At 50.3% G+C, this 18,678-nt stretch overlaps 1 protein-coding gene across 2 annotated transcripts; it reads right to left on the reverse strand.

The window, feature by feature from the left end:
• Positions 1-2,338: 2,338 nt before the first annotated feature.
• On the reverse strand, positions 2,339-8,330 carry Rabggta (Rab geranylgeranyltransferase subunit alpha). 2 transcript variants are annotated; one of them, XM_075949671.1, is made up of 17 exons: positions 8,259-8,330; positions 7,936-7,993; positions 7,708-7,818; positions 7,225-7,349; positions 6,865-7,052; positions 6,419-6,622; positions 5,828-5,911; positions 5,659-5,741; positions 5,469-5,570; positions 5,258-5,363; positions 5,132-5,183; positions 4,907-4,995; positions 4,703-4,791; positions 4,494-4,610; positions 3,455-3,568; positions 3,111-3,198; positions 2,339-2,553 (listed from the first exon to the last, which is right to left on the reverse strand). In XM_075949671.1, exons 2-17 carry the CDS (start codon positions 7,936-7,938, stop codon positions 2,405-2,407), a joined length of 1,704 nt encoding a protein of 567 aa, XP_075805786.1. In that variant the 5' UTR covers positions 7,939-7,993; positions 8,259-8,330; the 3' UTR covers positions 2,339-2,404. The 2 variants fall into 2 exon arrangements, with proteins under 2 accessions (XP_075805786.1, XP_075805785.1); XM_075949670.1 differs by having other exon boundaries at positions 7,936-8,072; positions 8,259-8,316.
• Between the last annotated feature and the right edge of the window lie 10,348 nt (positions 8,331-18,678).

Genomic DNA, 18,678 nt, shown 5'->3' on the forward strand with positions numbered 1-18,678 from the left:
TCTGGGAAAAGGGGTAGGATGGTTGCTTCATCCCCTGTCGGTCAAGAGGCCAGTCTCTGGGGGTTGTCCCCAAGTAGGGGCGGGACTTTCTCCTTTCTAGGAACTGAGATCCTGATAAAGAGGGGGGTCGGGTCAAGTCCTGTCAGACCTGGGGCTGAGGTGAAAACGGAAGGTTTTCGGCGATGAACCCCACACCAACTTGACTCGTGCCACATTGCGCGTTCAGAGCGCACAGAGAAGGGCTCCTCTTCCACTCTCAGCCCTGTAGGGCAGATTTATTTCGAAGCTGGAGACGCTCGCTTACTTGTGGTACCCAGCAGGCTTGGCCTTGTGGAAATGGTCTCTGGGCCAGGAAATGGTCTCTCTGCCAGGAAGATCCCAGTACCCCAGGCTGCAGACAGATGACATCAGCAACCAGGCCTTCAAACTGGCTCCACCTGCCAGTCCCTGACCAGCCAGCTCTACCAGATCTTCTCACATCCCTCAGTTACTGCACTCCCGTCTCACTCTCCTTCCAGCCACTCCACAGCCTCCGGGATGAGTGGAGCCGTCCCACACTTCCTTCTGTCTCCTAAGTCTGAGATTAAGGTGGTCATAAAAGGAACAATCTTGCTTCCCCCTCCCCTCTTGGAAGTTTAGGTCTGGGCGGACAGGGGCCTCCTCTCCAGGCTACCTGGTATTCCCATCTTTCACTGCGTGGTGTGTCTTGGCAGCTGGAGGCGAACATTTCCCCTCATTTCTAAGATTCTTCTTGGGAATCCAGATCAATCAGCTCCAGGAACCTACCTTCTGCACTTCCTAACTCTAGCTCTGGGAGGAACATCAGAGATGTCATTAAGAGCCCCTAGGCAGAGAGGAGCTAGGCATCTTTAGGGAGGCTCTCCTTGGGTCTCGTCCTTGGCACCACCAGCCAGAACCTCTTACTCTATCACACTGGTGTTCCAGCTCTACCGACAGGTCACCAATCAGAGGACAGTGAAATCAGGATTGGCAAAAAAGACCCAGAAGCAAATGTGGCAACAATGTTTGGACATGTATCCTGTGCAGAGGTATCTTGGGGAGCAGGAACAGAAGCTCCAAATCTCCACCCACACTAACTTTTTGGTTTGTTTTTAAATGGTTTCCCATATAGCCCACAGGCAGATCTTGAACTCACAGCAATCCTCCCGCTTTAGCCTCCCAAGTGCAGGGATTACAGAAGAGGGGACCCACAGACCAAGCATCGTGTGGGTTTTTCCCTGTTGAGCTAGCGAGTCCTGGAAGCTAGCAGAGGTTTTGTGCCATTTTCAACATCCTCAGTTTAAACCAAGGGAAATCAAAATTCAAGGACGGTATGTGGCAGGTCAGCCAAAGGGCTTCACCGTGAGATTGTTTTGCTTATCACTGTGGATACGAGAAGAGGTAGAGCTTCAAGGGGCGGGGCATGTGAGCCCACATGCGCCCAAGCAGGTCCCAGAGAACCAGGAAAATGCCTGGTTTGCCAAACTCTTCTTGTAATCAGTCATCCTCTCTCCCCACTAAGCCAAGTTTGACTCAGTGCCCTAACCCTTGAGCCACTCCCTGGAAGCCTTGCACCCTGTAGCTTTCAAAGCTCAAACACAGTGCAGAGCAGTGTGGGCGCACCTCAGGAGTAGACTCCCCTCTTAATACCTCAGGGCCAGGCAGAGCTCTGTTTAATCGTTTCCTATTAATACGGAAATAGGAAAAGAAGCTAAGTCACTAAAGCAAGGTGTTTAGTATCCAGCTTCAGCACGCAGCTCAGCAGCCTTCTTCATCAGTAGCAGTTTCTTCGTCAATTCGAAGTTCTAATCTCGCATCCCCGAGAGTGTATGAGGATCTAATGGGATTGGGTATTCCCAAGGACCTTTCGAATATAGAATGTAATTCTCAGGGACCAAGGTTGTTTCAATACGGTGGAGCAAGGTGCCCTGACGCAGTCTTCCAGAAACTGAGGCCCCGAGCAAGCCTCCTCAGTTGTGAATAAAGTGAGAGTGGAGGCAGAGTCTGAAAGCCGCAGGGGTCACGGGAGTTTTCACGACCTCTTCCAGCTAGAGTCAGCTGTTCTGAAGCTCAGCCCAAGCCAGAACCTGATCCCAACTCCTATCCTAGCCTCAAGTTTGGTCCCAATGGCAGCCCCAAACCTGGAGCTGGACTCAAATCCAGTTCTGGTCCTGACTTCAGCTGTAAACATGAGGTTCTGGCCCTCCACAACAGTGAGAGCAAAGCCAAGAGTATTACTGCAGAGGAGACCCACATCTCAAGGCCCTTTTCTCAAAATGCACGGTGGTGGTAACGGAGGCAGTGGCCTAATGGCGGCAGTAATGGTAGCCTGGCAGCCTAGGGGGCCTCTCCATTCTTTATTCAGTCCCAATAAGTTAAAGGGTAAGGGTGAGGGCAGGGCCTCCTAGGTGAGGATACTGCTGACGGAAGGCAGCATTGCAGCCAAACGCTCCGAGATGCCCTGTTCTTGGCACAGTGAGTTGCCCTGCAGGTCGAGGAGGACTAGCCTGGGGCAAGAGGCAAGAGGCTGGAGAGTTGCAGATTGATGGAGGCCTTGGGCAGGAGAGTCAAGGAAAGCTCAGTAGTTCTACCCCACCCCGATGTCTGCTACTGACACCCAAAACTAAACGCTGCTGCTTGGAAGCACGTTGGGTGGTCTCTTAGCCACGTCCCTGGAGAAAAAAAGCTCTTAGCAGAGCTTGGAAATTCCGGCTAAGGAAGGGGTTGTGGGATCATCAGGTGTGGAAGGCTGGTGAGTGGCACTTACTATCCACAAGGGGCTCTATCCTCCCATTTTCAAGAGGAATCAGAGTTTTTGATTTTTAAAAAATTTGGAACGTCCTGATATCTAGACTACTGTGTGGTTCCTAAGAATCTTACAGGTTGCCTATCTCTGCACCCTGGCTTAAGGAAGTTACACTTCACAGAACTCCAGAGTAAAAGCTAATAACAGCCCCAGACAGCACTAGGCTATCATCTCCCCTAGGTTTACCCTGCTCAAGCCCTGTTTCCTGCCCTGCCTTGAGATGACCCTGTCTGTGTCTGCGGTTTGTCTCTCTGTGGCCTGCTCCTCACCCTATGAGCTGTCTGCAAACCCGACAGAAGGATACGGTTATTGCATAGTACTAGCTCCTGCAGCCGCGGAAGGTTAGCCACACCATCCAAGGACTCTAGGGCATTATCATTGGCCTGCAGCACCTGAAGAGCAGGGAATTGGGGAGGCACAAGGTCAAACAGGCAGCCTGAGACAGGTACAAGCCATGGAGGAGCCCACAGTGACCAGCTTAGGTATGTCAAAAAGCTCAAAGGGCCAGACTGGGCGGTAGAGTAGGCTGGGAAAGAAGTTACCTTCAGGAGCCACGAGGTCCTGGACATTGCTGTGACATAGGCAATTTTCTGAGTGGAAAAAGAGGAAAAGGGCCACCCCAGACAGCAAGGGAGGATGACCATTTACCTCAAGACAGCGCAGAGCACCTAGGGCTGGGGGTAGGGCTCGGAGACGATTATGTGACAGGTCAAGATGAGTGACCAAGAGTAGCTGCTCCAGGTGGCAGAGCACTGTCAGATCCTAGGAGTGGGAGAAGGGGGGGAAAACTCAGCAAGAGCTAGGAGATCTTTAGCCACCTGTCCTGTGTCCCACATGGACCTCAGAAGACTCTTGCTAGAGGCCAGCAGAACGTAAGAAGCACACAGAGCAATGCATAGGAGCATAGGCCGTGTCAGGGAAGGGACAGACAAACGGTTATGGTGGGATGGCTAGTGGGGGTGGACAGGGAGAGGAACCCCAAGTGTAGAAAGGACAGAGGACAGCGGCATGTCCTCCAGCACACAGGAAAGGGAGCAGTGGGCCTGAGGGGGCTGCAGTGAGGAGGCACAACTGATCTGTTAAGATGTCTAGGAAGGCCTGGCCGTGGTGCGCACGCCTTTAATCCCAGACTCAGGAGGCAGAGGCAGGAGGATCGCGGTCAGTGAGTCTGAGGCCAGCCTGGTTTACATAGAGAGTTCCAGGACAGCCAGGGCTACAGAGAGAAACCCTGTCGCAGACTAGGAAGGACGAGAAAGAGAAAATCTCTGCAAACTGTTCAGGTTCCAGGCTTGGGGGCCCTGATCCAGGGTGAGAAGCATGGGGAGGCACAGCATGGTAGTGAAGGGCCTTCTTACGTTTTTTGTTTTTCAGTAGTAGGAATTGAACCCAGGGCCTTCTATACATTGGGCAAGTGATCTACCAATGAGCTATATCCCTAGTACAGCTTTGATGACTCAGGATTCAGAACCAGGGAATATACAGGATGCTGAACTGACTGACTGACAAATAAAAATTTAAAAGAAAAAAAAAAAAGCAAGACCTAGCAAAGGAGTAGGCCAAAAGAAAGGTGATGGGTTCATCCTGGTGGGGAGGAAATGTCTAGGAAGGCACCGCAATCAAGGCAGAGGTGCGACATGGTGACGACGGCAGGCAGAGGCCTCGAGAAGGACATGTGCTGAGCGCATACCTTGTTAGCCAGGTGCAGCACGCGCACCTCGGCATACTCCATCCTGAGGACGCTGTTCTCCAGCAGGAACTTGCTACGCAGGTCATCCAAGTACGCTGCTCTCATTGGGTCCACAGCCTGGTGGGGACGAAGCGGATAGCTACGTGGGTCAGCTCTCTTTTACTTGCCCACCTGGCCTCCCCTGGCCCATTCCCCCAGGCCTAACTTGCTTTGAGGGTGCGGAAGTATTGGAGCGTCTCTTTCTCATAGAGGAGGGGGTCCAGGGCCCGCATCAGCAGGATGATGGTCAGCAGGCACCCTGGGGAGAGAGCAGAGGAATCTTTACAGTCTCTTGAGACCCTGTCCTCAAGGAAGTTCCCTGGGCACGTTTTCTCAGTGTGGTTCTTGGGCGCTGGCTCAGGGGCCATCCTCACATTTATTCTCAGGCTCCAGCTCCTGCAGCTCCTTACAGGATTCAAGCTCAGACTGCAGCACTGTGGACTTTTCCACCGACAGCTCACACCTGAGAGTGGGCAGGTTAGGGGCGTGTGCAGCCCCCAGTTCTCAGGTCTAAGCCATCCCGCTCCCCCAGGCCCAGGCCTCCTGTCCCAGCTGCCCGGTGTCTAGAGCCCCTCTCTGGCCACGGGCTCCTTCATCACCTGAATAGCTGCTCATCAGTGGCTGAGTCCCGGCACCAGCACTCCTGGCGGCCTAAGGGAAAGGGGACAGCGTGAGGAGAGGAGCGAGAAGGCCGAGGAATCGTGTGGAGCTTTAGGCAGTATCACCTTTAAAGAGCACACACTCCTTCTGGGCATCACTTGCTGTCCAGATGACACGGAACGTGTGCTGGGGCAGCTGGTCATTGAGAGAGGCGGCGGGCAGGTCACACAGCTAGGAGCATCGAGTCAAGGAAATGTGCTGCCTCGCTGCCCTTCTGACTGTCCCACCCTAGCTCTGTCCCAAGCCCTCATTTCTGCCCCACCAATTCTGGGATACCCAGACATGGCTGGCCCGGTTCCTGCCATCTGGAGTCCTCCACTCCACACTCAGAGGCGCCTCATCAACCATGAGTAGTAAAGTCCCCATCCTGGAGCCCACCTGCTCAGGAGACAAAGAGAGACTCGTTAGCGCTAACAGCCTCAGCCTCAGAGTCCCGTGATGCTTTTAGTAAATCCACTTGACTCACTATTAGGGGACGAGAAAAGCAGACTGACAGACAGGCCTCATCCCGGCTCACGTGCAGGCAGCGCAGAACGTCCTGTGGCTCCGCTGGGGAGACAGATAGCCTGGTTCGTCTTAAGTCTTCTTCCTTTCCTTCTTAGGCTCAAACACCCTACCCTCTCCCCACGGCTTACCCCGGCCGAGGAGCCAGCGGTGATAGAACCAGGCACTCTGATCGTTGGGGTCAGTAAAGAAGGCATTTTGTACCAACTCCAGCTCTGTGGGGGCCAGGGAGGCGTAAGGTTTGTGAGCATGCGCGTAGGATCCTAGCGCCATCCCAACAGCTCTCCAGCCCCAGGCTCCACTTGTACCCCGGCCTTACACAGGCATCATTAAGTGTCAGTGTTATTTTTACCATCAGATCCTGAGCTCCTTGAAGCCAGGAACTGAGTGGTATGCACACCCCAAAGACCAGGAAGAAGCTCAGTAAGGCAGGCTCAGAACAGGGTTGGACAGACACCAGGACTGGGGTGGAGCTGCAGAATCCTTACCAGGATCCCCTAGGCCAGTAGTTGGTTCTCACCCTTCCTGAGGCTGTGACCCTTTAATACAGTGCTCCCCCCAACAACCATAAAACTATTTCCATAGTACTTCATTACTGTAATTCTGCTACTGTTATGAATGGCAATGTAAGGAACTGTGTTTTCTGATGGTCTTAGGAGACCCCTGTGAAGGGGTCATTCGACTCTCCCAGGGGTTGGGACCATTACTCTAGGCCCACTTACCTTTCAGCAGTACGTTTTCAGGGAGGCGTCCCTGTGGGCCCGAGTCTGGCTGGGGGTGCAGCTGGGGCAAGAGGCAGGAGCGGTAATGCCAGGAGGAATAGTTGGAGAAGTTCCGGGTGATGAGGCTATCAGTGAAGGCTAGCTCCTCTGCAGGCGCTACAGCAGCCTGCGCAGCGACAAACCGCCGATAGTCCCAGCAATGAACTAGGGGTGTTGAAGGGGAGAACCTATCTCAGGAGCAGGACAGGGGGGAGCTGCCCCACTGAGAGCCCCAGCATTCCCTCAGTGAGCCAACCACACAGGCTCCATCTGGATCCGCCATTCACTACCATAGTGGACGTTGGTGCTGGGTCCTGCACATCCCTCCCCACTCTGGGCCTTAATGAAGACCCAGTATCAGGATGTAGGGCATGCGAGGATGTGGGGACAGGGCTGTGAACCCTTACAGTTCCGCTCATCAACTTCAAGGAAGCGAGCACACAGTTCCAGCTCTCGGGCCCAGTTGGGCTCAGGCAGGCGGCCTAGAAGCCAGCAGCGATGGTGCCAGGTGCCATAGGACTTGGGGTTCACGCGCAGACAGCTCTCTAGGAAGCCTAGCTCTGCTTTCACAAGAGCATCCAACTCCTCAGGGGACCTGCATCACAAGAGAAAAGGAGGCTAGAGCCTTTCAACACCCAACTGCATCTTCTCCCTCCCTTCCTCTACCTGGTCCCCAACCATCCTATCTCTATGCCCCTGGTTACCCCATTCCTCCTCCAGTTCTGCACCCAGGCAGGACCAGGGCAGGGACTTGAACCACTACATACTTCTGGGTTTCTAGCTGCTGGAGCACTTCTCGGCGACAGTTCCAAAGGGTGGCAAAATCAGGGTTGGCTCCCAGAATCTGGCTTGTCAGTTCTAGCACTGACTCGTCCAGCTCACCAGCCTGCCGCTAAGGAGACAGGTTACGGGGTCAGCAACCACAGTATTTTCCCAGCTCTAGGCTAAACATTATAAACTCGGAACCACCCAAGAGTGGCACTATGCAACAGGTACTATGCAGATCCTTATACAGCCTCACAGGGATTTTCTCTTTTAATCTTTAAGTCTTATGCAGCATGTACAATTATTAGCTCCATTTTACAGCTGAACAAACTAAAGACAGTAAGAGTCTCAGTGACTCGCCCAAGGCAACAACACAGCAACAACAGACAGAATTCAGATTTGGATTCCTATAGTTTGACTCTAGGGTCAAGCTTTTGGCCTCTGTGTTTTACTTGGAGGTTGGGGCTACCTCTGAGGGCCCCCACCTTCTGGAAGACAGCTTGTGTGGCTGACTGGTAGAGTTTCAGCTTCTGCTCCCGTTCTAGCCTTTTAGCTTCTGCCTGCTCTTCGGACGTCTTCACCTTCAGGCGCCCATGCTACAGGGATGGGGAGGGGGTAAGAAAACAGGGCAGGTTTGCAGAGGCCCAAGTGACAGCCACGCGGGGTGAGGGCGTGGGCATGCAGGGACAAGGGGCCTGAATCAGCTGTCTCACCATGGTGTCGGCTCAGCGCTGGGGGACAGGGGAGGGGTCCAGAGGTAGCCCGTTCAGTCTGCGGAGAAAGATGTCAATCACGGAACCCCGCCCCCACAGCCCCGCCTCCAGGTGGTTCCCGGAAGCTTCCAGCGGGCCTGAGCGAAGGATCCCCGGGTGTAAAGAGGTCCTCCGGCTCGTGAGAGGTCGGGAGGAGGAGCTCACCACAACCGGAGCCCCGGTAGGCCGGGGCCGAGCCGAGGCACACACCGCGCCCGGAGAGAGCAGTGCCCGCTCGCCAGTCCCGCGGATTCCAGAGCCCCCTCCCCCGCGGGCGAACCCACCTGCTCCGGGAAGAGGTGTCGGGACGTGCAGCCCGGCGCCGCCACCGAGTCCCAGCCTGGCTAGAGGGGCTCCGGGCCGTGTGAGGGCGAGGCGCTGCGCCCCCTGCAGGCTCGGAGAGGGAGTTGCGTGCCTGTCAGCAAGTTCTGTTAGCACTCAGGAGCGTGTGAGCGAATGTGTGAATGACATTGAAAGGCTCTTCCTGTTAGCGACTTAAACTGCAACCTAGTTGAAGAAGTTTCCCCAACAGCCTGACACCAGCCAATTCTGCCTGTTAAAAAATTCTCAGGTTCCTTCCTGTTCTATTAATTTCATCCACATTAATGGCTACTATCGGGAAGGTGATGGCACTCGAATCTCTAGCCCAGATGTTCACAAGCTTAATGATAATAATAATAATAATAATTATTATTATTATTATATATTAGTATACGTGTAAGTTAACATATTCAAAAACCTATTGGAAAAATCCAGGGGCAGTGGTGGTGCTTGTAATGTCAGCTTCTCAGGAGGTCGGTGCAGGAGGGTCTCGACCTTCCTAACACCTTAATACAGTTCTTCATGTGGTGATTCCCAGCCATAAATTGTTTCATTGCTACCACATAACTAATTTTTATGCTGTTATGAGTCGTAATACAAATATCTGATATGCAGAATAGTTAACGTGCGACCCCCAAAAAGGGTTTGTGACCTACAGGCTGAAAACCACTTAAACTCTAGAATCTATAGAGTCTAAGGCCAGTTTAGGGAATTGTGAGATTTCTAATTTTAAAAAAAGTTCAGTATAACCTGTATGTTCTAGAGATATAATAAACTATAAAAGCAAAAGATACTGTCTTGTCTGTCTCTCCTGAACGCTGGCTTTCTTTTCGTGTTGTTCCATGGCACAATTCTCCCTCTGCTTTTTAGTTTACCCGTTAATATCCTCTCCATTCCAGTCGCCACTAAAGTGGTTGAAATGGTCTTCATCCCAGCCATGTCCCCTCTACTATCAATTCATCTTTTTGTTTTGTTTTTTTTTTTTGAGGCAGAGTTTCTCTGTGAAACAGCCCTAACTGACCTGGAACTAGCTCTTGTAGACCAGGCTGGCCTCGAACTCACAGAGATCTGCCTGTTTCTGCTTCCCCAGTGCTGGGATTAAAGGCTTGCGCTACCAAGCTATCAATTCATGTTTTGTGCCCTGGAAATGTACTTAAAATACCCACTATGTACCCAGTCTTTTTCTAGGTCCTATAACATACTTTAGAGGAAAAGAGATGTTTTTCCTAGTCTTGTGTACTGCAGTCCCAGTGCGGAAAGAAAGCGTTCTTAAGTTATCATTGCTCCTGGCATTGTGATGGGAGCTCTGTATATATGGGAGACATGTGAACACACACACACACATACACGACCACAGGCAGAGGCAGAAGCAGAGAGATTAAAAATATGATACATCCTAACATGGTGGCTCAAGCCTGTAATCGCAGCACTTGGGAGGTTGAGGCAGGAGGGTCCTGAGTTTGAAGCCAGCCTGTGCTATGTAGTAAGATGCTGTTTCAAAATGAAAGAAAATAAAAAAGCTGGACATCTTGGAGAACTCCTGTAACCTTGGTACTTGTGAGGAGGAAAGAATCTCAAGGTTGAGGCCAGCCTGGGTTGGAAAAGGAGTTCCAGGCTAATTTCAGCCACATAGTCTCAAAAAACCGTTACAGAAGAAAAATTTTATCTAGATGCTTGAGTTAACATGAAGATTAAATAAACCATGTGAGGTTCTTTGAATAACGACTGTATTGAATAAATAATAATAGTGTTATTATTTTTAATTTCCCCGACAAATATGCATGAAACTGATGTCCAAGAAGATGAATAGCTAGCTTCCTGAGGGCCACCCACGTAGTAAGTAGGAAGATAAGACTCGATGTGATTCTGGTCTGGTCTAAGTCACCTCATCATCCATTCTTTTGCTGTTGCTCTCTGTTTTGCTACTTCCGGATCTTAAAGGTGCTCAGCCATTCAACCAGATTCCAGGAACACCAATGGCAACTGGCGAAGGTTTGCCAAATACAGTGTTACATCATAGTCACTGAGGGAGGAGGGGAGGGGGTGGTGAAGGTTGAGGTAAGCATGAAAGACTATTTAATAATTAGCGATCTTGAAACTGGCAAAGCTGAGTCAGGCAGGGCTGAGAGGAAGTGAGTCTTGGGAAAGACATCTGCACTCCAAAAGGTGGGGCCTATGTTTTGGAAAGAGAAGGCAGGAAGGGCATTTCAGACATGTGTGACGTGAAGATGGGGGTGAGGAAACCACACAGACTAAGCTGGCTGGCAGAGAGAAGCTAAAAACCAGGTGCCCTGGCAGATAAGGACAATAGAATTGATGACACACCACTTAATGGCAAGAGGAGCTGTCATGAGTTATATTTGGCCTTCTCTGTGAGGTAGTGGGACGCAGGCAGCTGCTTGAGGGCTGTGCTCTGATTATCTGCTCGTTGTGAAAGCCGTGGTGTGTGTCAGTAGAGACGAGTCTGCGTGCTTAGAGCTCCGAGGACAAGAGTAGGTGTCATCCATATCACAGAGTGAGCAAGGGGGTGGGGTGGGGAGCAGCTGTGCACACAGGACGTCCAGGACCCTGAGCCGTCAGAGACCAAATATGGTTCGGAAGGAAGGAAGGGACAATGAGCCACAGTCAAAGCTGGGCTGGCAGCTATGCTCCAGAGGTAGGCGGAGTAAGGAAGAGGCAGGTACTGAAGCTGGGGTCCCCCGCCACATGAGACAGCGTGTGTATTCTCAGTCACCTCATCTTTAGCATCAGGTGCTTGGCTGTCACAGAGTCCTAGGCTCCAGGGACTAGCATTAGACTCCCCCCCAAAATCTACCTTCTTGGAGGTTGTAATAATAGAACTCTCTGTGGCAGGGCAGTGGTGGTGCACACCTTTAATTCCAGCACTCGGGAAACAGAGGCAGGTAGATTTTTGTGAGTTTGAGGCCTGCTTTGCATAGTGAGTTCCAGGCCAGCCAAAGCTACATAGTGGGACCCTGTCTCAGAAAAGGGGGGGTCACTAAACCAGGAGGTTTCCACTTCAGCTAGCTGTCCCTGGGATCTCCCTGTCACTATCTCCGCACCACCCCCCCACTCCCTACTGCTGAGGTTAAGATGCAGCTAGGCTTTTATGTGGGTGCTGGAGGTCTGAACTCAGGTTTTCACGCTTTTTTGTTTTGTTTTGTTTTGTTTTTGGATTTTCGAGACAGGGTTTCTCTGTAGCTTTTGGTTCCTGTCCTGGGACTAGCTCTTGTAGACCACGCTGGCCTCGTGTCATTGTTGGAGTAGTTTGACCCCATCTGCTCCCAATCCTGCTTGTTTTTCCTCAGAAGCAGCTACCCTTCCCTGTTCTCAGAGAACACCTGTTACCATCTCCGCATCTTGATTGGGTTTGTCGGGGAAATTAAAAATAATAATGCTATTATTATTTATTTAATACAGTCACTATTCAAAGAACCTCAAAACAAAACAAAACAAAACAAAGACAGAAAATAACAAATCAATTCCTCAACCGCATTCCTCACAGTCTAGTGTGGGACTGCTGTACTGTATCATGCAGACAGGAAATATTTTTCATGGTCTAGAAAGTTAAAGTAGAGGGTGTGGGGGTTCGTCCTGTTCTTTGTTTAGTATCAACAAGGCTCTAGGATCTCCAGTGCTAAAAAAAAAAGGAGTGGGGGAGGGGGAACTGAGGCTCGGGAGATGAATCAGTAGGTAAAATGTTTGCTATACAAGTGTGAAAACTTGGGCTGGAGAGAGCAGTTAAAAGCACTGACCGACCTTCCAAAGGTCCTGAGTTCAATTCCCAGCAACCACATGGTGGCTCACAACCATCTGTAATGAGATCTGGCTCCCTCTTCTGGCCTGCAGGCAGAACACTGTAACATAATAAACAAACAACAAACAAATCTTTTTTTTAAAAAGCGTGAAAACTCTGGGCGGTGGTGGCTCATGCCTTTAATCCCAGCACTCAGGGAGGCAGAGACAGGTGGATCTCTGTGAGTTTGAGGCCAGCCTGGTCTACAAAGTGAGTTCCAGGACAGCTGGAGATATACAGAGAAACCCTGTCTCGAAAAACAAACAAACAAAAAAAATCAAATTTGTATATTGTTTATACAAAATGTTTTTGTGGTTTCTGTCGCCACTTTGGTGGTGATGGTGCATGTCTTTAATTCCAGCACTTGGGAGGCAGACACAGGCAGATCTCTGAGTTTAAGGCCAAAGCCTGGTCCAGGATGGCCAGGGCTACAAAGAGAAACCCTGTCTCAAAAACCCTATAACGATGATGATGATGATGATGATGATGATGATGTGTGGTTTCCACAGAGCTTTTGGAATGTGGCAGGGAGAAGGAGGGAAGGTGATGTGAGAGGAGAAAGGGCCACTTCTGCTCTCTTGGGGATGTCCTGAGGCAGCAACAAACAGCTGTCTGGAGAGAGAGGTTGAGAGGCCAGAGCAGAGGAGGACAGCGTGGGTGTCGGGCATGTGCACGTTGTAATTACACGGTGGCAGGGAATGTGCCATTCAGGGAGAGAGAAGATGAGGAAACCCACAAACAGGCTTTGGTAGAGTCATGGTTAGGGCAGGGCTGGGAGTACTGGACGGAGCAACCTCAGTGGGGAAGCAGAGGGAAATGGACACCGGAAAGAGAAAGAATGGCCTGTGTTCCCAAAGCTGTTATTCATGGCCACAGTCATAACTGGGCACTGTGTTCCCAAAGCCGTATTCATGGCCACGGTCATAACTGGGTACTGTAGATCCTGTGTGGCCAGAAGATGGACTCTGCTCAGGGAGTGAGCCTGGTGTCCAGGCTGTCAGATTCCAGAAGGCTCCCCTCCCTCACATTCTCTCCATATTGCACTCTACTAAGCAGAAGGCAGCAGGAAATGTGGGAGGAAGTCCCAAGGATGTGTTGCAGGTTTCTGGGAAGCTGAGGTGGGCACGCTGGAGAGTTGCTTCCTACCCACTGGGGGAAGGAGCAAGAAGGGGGACCCTGGCCTGACGTAGCTCTCAGCAGATCTCAAGTGACGGGTACTTAGAAATTTGTTTCTAGGTGGCACCTGGGGACTTGAGGAGAAATTGAGCGCTGGGAAGTGTGAGGCTCAGACCAAGTCATAGGAGAGGAAAGGAAAGGGGGAGGTCTGAGTAGGCCACCTGTAGCTGGGAGGGAAGAGCTAGAGCAGTTGCAAGGTACTGGGGTGAAGTGCCCTGTTGGTATCCTCTGTGACCTTGAAGATACTAACTCCCCTGCCGCGCTTCGGGATTCTTTCTTTCTAACCCTGGCCTCTTCTGAACAGGATGTCAAAGCCGGCCAGCCCAATGAGTCCCCAGCAGCCCAGAGATACTCAGTGAAGAAAGCCGCACAACCCATGTGCTCGAGGTGGGGGCTAGGGTCAGAGCCAGGTTTCTTGAATTTCAGCTTTTTTGTAGCCATCCGAAACATTACCAGCATACATTAACCTCAAAATGGCATCATAGGTAGTAAATATAGCTACAGCTGGTGGGTATCAGGCCCTGGATGCGGTGACTAGCGTCTTTGTCAGCTTTGTGGCAGGCCCTTCATGGTGGCATTTTTTTTTCAATGATGGAGAAATAATGGGTCATGGGATGGCCAGTTTGTTGGGATGGATTTTATAGACTGAATAATTTCACAATCAGGTTCTTTGGTCGTCAAGTAGCGGTCGGTGGGAGGTGGGATGACAACAGCGAGAGAGAGGGGATTCTGGCTGGCTCAGAGGGCAAGAGCAGACCTGCGTTGCTTAGCAGAAGCACAGGTTCCAGTGGTCCCTTTAAAGAGACACTGAGGTCAGGAGGGAGACATGAGGATGGCGTGGACAAGCACACGGGGCCTGAACTGAAAGACAAGACTCAGGAGGCAGAAAATAATAGTCCTTCCTTCCCTCCCCCCCCTCTTGAATGCCAGAGGTGTGCTGGATCTACTGGAGTTCCAGGTAGCTGTGAGCTGCCCGAAGTGGATGCTGGGAACTGAATTCTGGTCCTCTGCAAGAAGAACTTGCATTCTTAACTGCTGAGCCATCTTTCCAGCTAAATCCTGTATCTCTTGAGCAAGAAGAACAAAGACCAGTGAGTACACAGACTCCTTATGAAGGGCTTTCTAGTCATCGGAGCTGGCCAAAGGTGGAATGGGCCTCAGTGAACACCGGTAAATGCACTGTTACATGAGGCCATAAAGCACCTGTTACTCAACCACTTTGACAAAAGGTAATAGCGTCTGGCATGGACAGTGGTGGCGGCATACACCTTAAATTTCACCACTTGGGAGACAGAGGCAAGCAGATCTCTTGAGTTCGAGGCTAGCCTGGACTATAGAGCAAGTTTCAGGACAGTCAGGACTACACAGAGAAACAACACTATCCGGAAAAACAAAAACAAAAACACACACAGAGAGAGAGAGAGAGAAATTGAAGAAATTTGAGGGCAAGTGTTTGCCCCTCCTGAACTTTCCAAAAGTCTTATTACTGAGGTGGACAAGGGGAACAAGTGACTCAGAGCTCAAGAATGTCCTTACTCTCCTCATTCCATCAGGGTCTGGAGGTTCCTTGAGTACATGGGTTCTCTCTCGCTTCCTACGCCTGGTTCCTTCTGAGTCATCCTAGTGAGGTCTCCTGATGGCCAGTGGTATTACTCTGTGGACACCGCATACTTCCTGGCTAGGGAAGGAGAGGGAACGGGCTGGCCAGTGAGTGGAAGGGCACAGCCCAAGGGCAGGGCCTCAAATACAAAATCAGGGAAAGTCCCTGTGGCAGAGAATCCTATTTCACCTAGGAAGTGGTAGGTGCTGACTCAGGCTGATGTCTTTGAGGAAGAGATCAAGGAAAACAACCAGGAAATAAGTCTGAAAAGCTCCAAAATCTCTTGGAGCCAGAACCCGAGCCTGTGGTATGGGAGCTAGGCATTGCATCATGGTTGGTGAAACTGGTGACTTTAAATTGCACTGGTAGGGTTGGGAATATGGCCAAGATGCCAGCTACCTGGTAACCTGGCAAAGCCATTGAACAGCTCCAGGGTGGCACTATTGAGTTTACTTTAGGGTAGACCCCAGAAGTTTTGTGCCAGGTGAACTATGGGCCAAGGATAAGATGAGAGGTTATAGGTGCTTGGGAACATGTGAGATGCTTTGACTGACAGGTGAGCTCAGAGGATAAGTGCTTACTCTTCCCTGGCCCATCATTCTTTGTGTAGTAGTAACTGAGTGTCTCTGTGCTGGACCTGCTTGCACAGGGAATATGACCATGAGACAAATGGATCCCTTTCCTTCTGATTGATGGAGGAGGGTCATGTGTCTATGTGTTACTTTCATTGGTTAATAAAGAAACTGCCTTGGCCCTTTGATAGGACAGAAAAATAGGTAGGCAGGAAAGACAGAACAGAATTCTGGGAGAAAGAAAGCTGAGTCAGGCAGTTGCTATAGCTCTCCTCTCCAAGATGGACACAGGTTAAAATCCTCCCTGGTAAGCCACCACCTCGTGGTGCTACACAGATTATTAGAAATGGGTTAGGCAAGATGTGAGAATTAGCAAGTAAGAGGCTAGAGCTAATGGGCCAAGCAGTGTTTAAAAGAATACAGTTTATGTGTTGTTATTTCGGGGCATATGCTAGCCAGGCGGCCGGGAGCCGGGAGGGAATGCAGCCCACAGCTCCTTCTACATCTGATCATGTGGACCTTCTGATCATATGGCTGTCTAGTTGAGCCTTCTGGATGATGGAAATAATCACATGAGCAGACGTATGTGGTGCTGGGTGTGCACCAAGTTGGGGACAGTACTGCCTAGGAAGAAAGTAGACTTCTTGGAAGGAGAGAGCCCAGAGGTGGGCTGGCCTTGGGCCTTGCTTGCACACCTTCTCTGTGCCTCTCGGTACCAGGTCCTATGGTGCTGTTACTACTTTCTACTTCATGTGGGGTGCAGCACCCTGCTTCCGCTTCTAGTCAAAGAGATTCAGTTGCCTGTATTTTCCTTCAACCACCAGGGTCCCTTTACCATAGCAGTTACTTGGTAAACAGTTCAGCTAGTCATTCATCAGCCACAATGACTGGTTACTAGCACAATTCCACAAAGTGATCCAAGACAGATAAGATTCCTTCTCTCGTAGATATACATTCTAGTTGGGGAAACAGAGCTTGTGGAAGGAAATGTATGCAGCAGGTAATTTCAAAGCATCATAAATACCCGAGGAAATCAAACCCTGGACTGAAACATAGCTAGCTAGGCTCTGTAACTCCACAGAGCACTGGGGGTCTTGGGACAGAATGAAAAGCTAGTTCAGTGGTTAAGAGCACTTGCTATTCTTCCAGATGACCTTGGTTCAGTTCCGAGCACCCAGGTTGGGTGGTTCACAACTGCCTGTAACTCTAGCTCCAGAGAATCCAAGGCTCTCGGTGTTTGTGGGAATTGCACGTTTAGGACACAGACGCATAAATAAAACAAGTCTTTATTAAAAAAGAAAGAAAGGTAAATGCTACTAAGGATGTCTGAAAAGGCCACAGGGAGACCTATTATTTTAGAAGCTTACTTAAAAATATATAAGGGTTTGGAGGAATGGTTCAGCAGTTAAGAGTACTGGCTGCTCTTCCAATGGACCCAAGTTCAATTCTCAGGAGCCACATGGTTCAAACCATCTGAAACTCCACTCTCAGGGCATCTGACTCCCTTTCTGTTTTCCAGGCGCCCTGCATGCATATGATAAACATACATCCAGGCAAAACAGCCATTTGTATAAAAATAGAAGAAAATATAATTGCATATATATGTGTTACATATATACAAATCGTGTTCACACATATGTATATATACATTTATGTATGAATGTATATATGTATATAATTTCAAATGGAGTTGTACTGCACAGGGTGAGAATGCTCCCCACAAGAGCCATCCGCTAACAGAAACTTCAGTGTCAGGTATGGAAAATATCCCTTTGAGTTATTCATCAGGGAGGCCCAAGAGACTGCCAGAACAATATAGGCCATTGCCATTGCCTCTGGCTGCCTCTCAGAGCTCAAAGGTAAGACTTTGTTGAGAGACCCGGAGGACCAGATGTGGACGTCTTCTCCCATAGTGTCTGAAGGTACTACGCAAGCTGCCAACAGGGAAAAGTAATCCATTGTCCTTCCGAGCTCTTAACCCTATGAACAACAATAATGGCTGGCCAATGGGTTATCCCCAGTGGTGCAAAGTGACACTTTAACCCTGGGGGTAACTACCCATTGTCTAACTGCACTTAGGGCCTGCTCTCATTCCTGGTATTGGAGAGCCAGCCAATACCACAGATCGGAGGCTCATAGACCTAGAAGGGAGCTTATTACTGCCACTTCCCCTAGCCGCATTCTAAATGCTTAACCCTATAACCACAGGGGAGTTGTAGCTCTTCCCCCTCATCAGAGAAGCTTCATTTATTTCAGTGAACAGAGGGTCCTGTTGAGATCCACAACTGGTCACAGGCAGAGAATTATGACCACCGCTTCATTTACAGCGCACAGCCCCCACACCTCAGTCCCCACACCTCAGCCCCCACACCTCAGTCCCCACACCTCAGCCCCCACACCTCAGCCCCCACACCTCAGGCTCAGGGGACAGCACGGAAGAGGGAGCCAGAGGATCAGGGCACCCTCTGTGAGATGGTGTCTCTAGACACGACAGGGAAGCTTCACCTATAATGTCTTAGCGGTAGGATTACCTACCAAGACCTGCGTGATAACACCAGCCAACATGCCAGTGCCCACAGGGGAAATGGTACAAGGTCCCACCTAGGTGAAGAGATACAGGGACTCACTGGTTGCTGAGGGAGCGAGGATTAGTCTTCTTCAGAGATGAGCCCCCCCCCCCCGTTAGGTTATCCAGGCTCAAGTGGTCGTCCCTAAATGTATACATCCCTTATGTATACGTAAGAGCAACATTAAGTGGGTTGAGCAGGTATTTTATATACATTTTATTTATATATACACATATATAAAACAATAATGATTAAAGAAGATAGGGAGTTGAATTTGAGAGGGAGCTGGGGGCATAGGAGGAATTGGAAGGAGAGGGAGTGGGGAAAACGATTAAATATGGCACTCATGTATGAAGTTCTCCAAAAAAAAATTAAAACTCCAAGGAAACCTTAAAAAAAGAAAAAGGAATTTATACTTGATGAGCCACAGCAGTGAGAGCGAGACAGGCTGTACCTCACTGGGCTGGTAAGGGATTAGGAGGGAAGTTGGGCATATCGGAAGTGATAACAGGAAGCATGGGCCAGGTGAGTCAGGCAGGGTGGGTGCACTCCAGTTCTCACAGGAGCACGGAGAGGAAGCAAACAGGGAGTGGTGCAAAAGCTTAGCACTCCAGTAAAGAAGGAGCACGCTCAGAATTGCTGACAGGAGCAAGGCTGTGTTTCCCCTGTACT

The sequence above is a fragment of the Microtus pennsylvanicus genome, chromosome 15 (assembly GCF_037038515.1).
Source record: "Microtus pennsylvanicus isolate mMicPen1 chromosome 15, mMicPen1.hap1, whole genome shotgun sequence".
Lineage (NCBI taxonomy): Eukaryota > Metazoa > Chordata > Mammalia > Rodentia > Cricetidae > Microtus > Microtus pennsylvanicus.

Bases quoted from the DNA above. Each gene is read 5' to 3' on its own strand.
- Rabggta (XM_075949671.1), bottom strand. The intron at 7,350-7,707 runs GTGGGGGCCCTC...CTGTCTCCTTAG, and splicing joins CACAAGCTGTCTTCCAGAAG to CGGCAGGCTGGTGAGCTGGA. The intron at 4,611-4,702 runs GCAAGTTAGGCC...CGTCCCCACCAG, and splicing joins AATACTTCCGCACCCTCAAA to GCTGTGGACCCAATGAGAGC.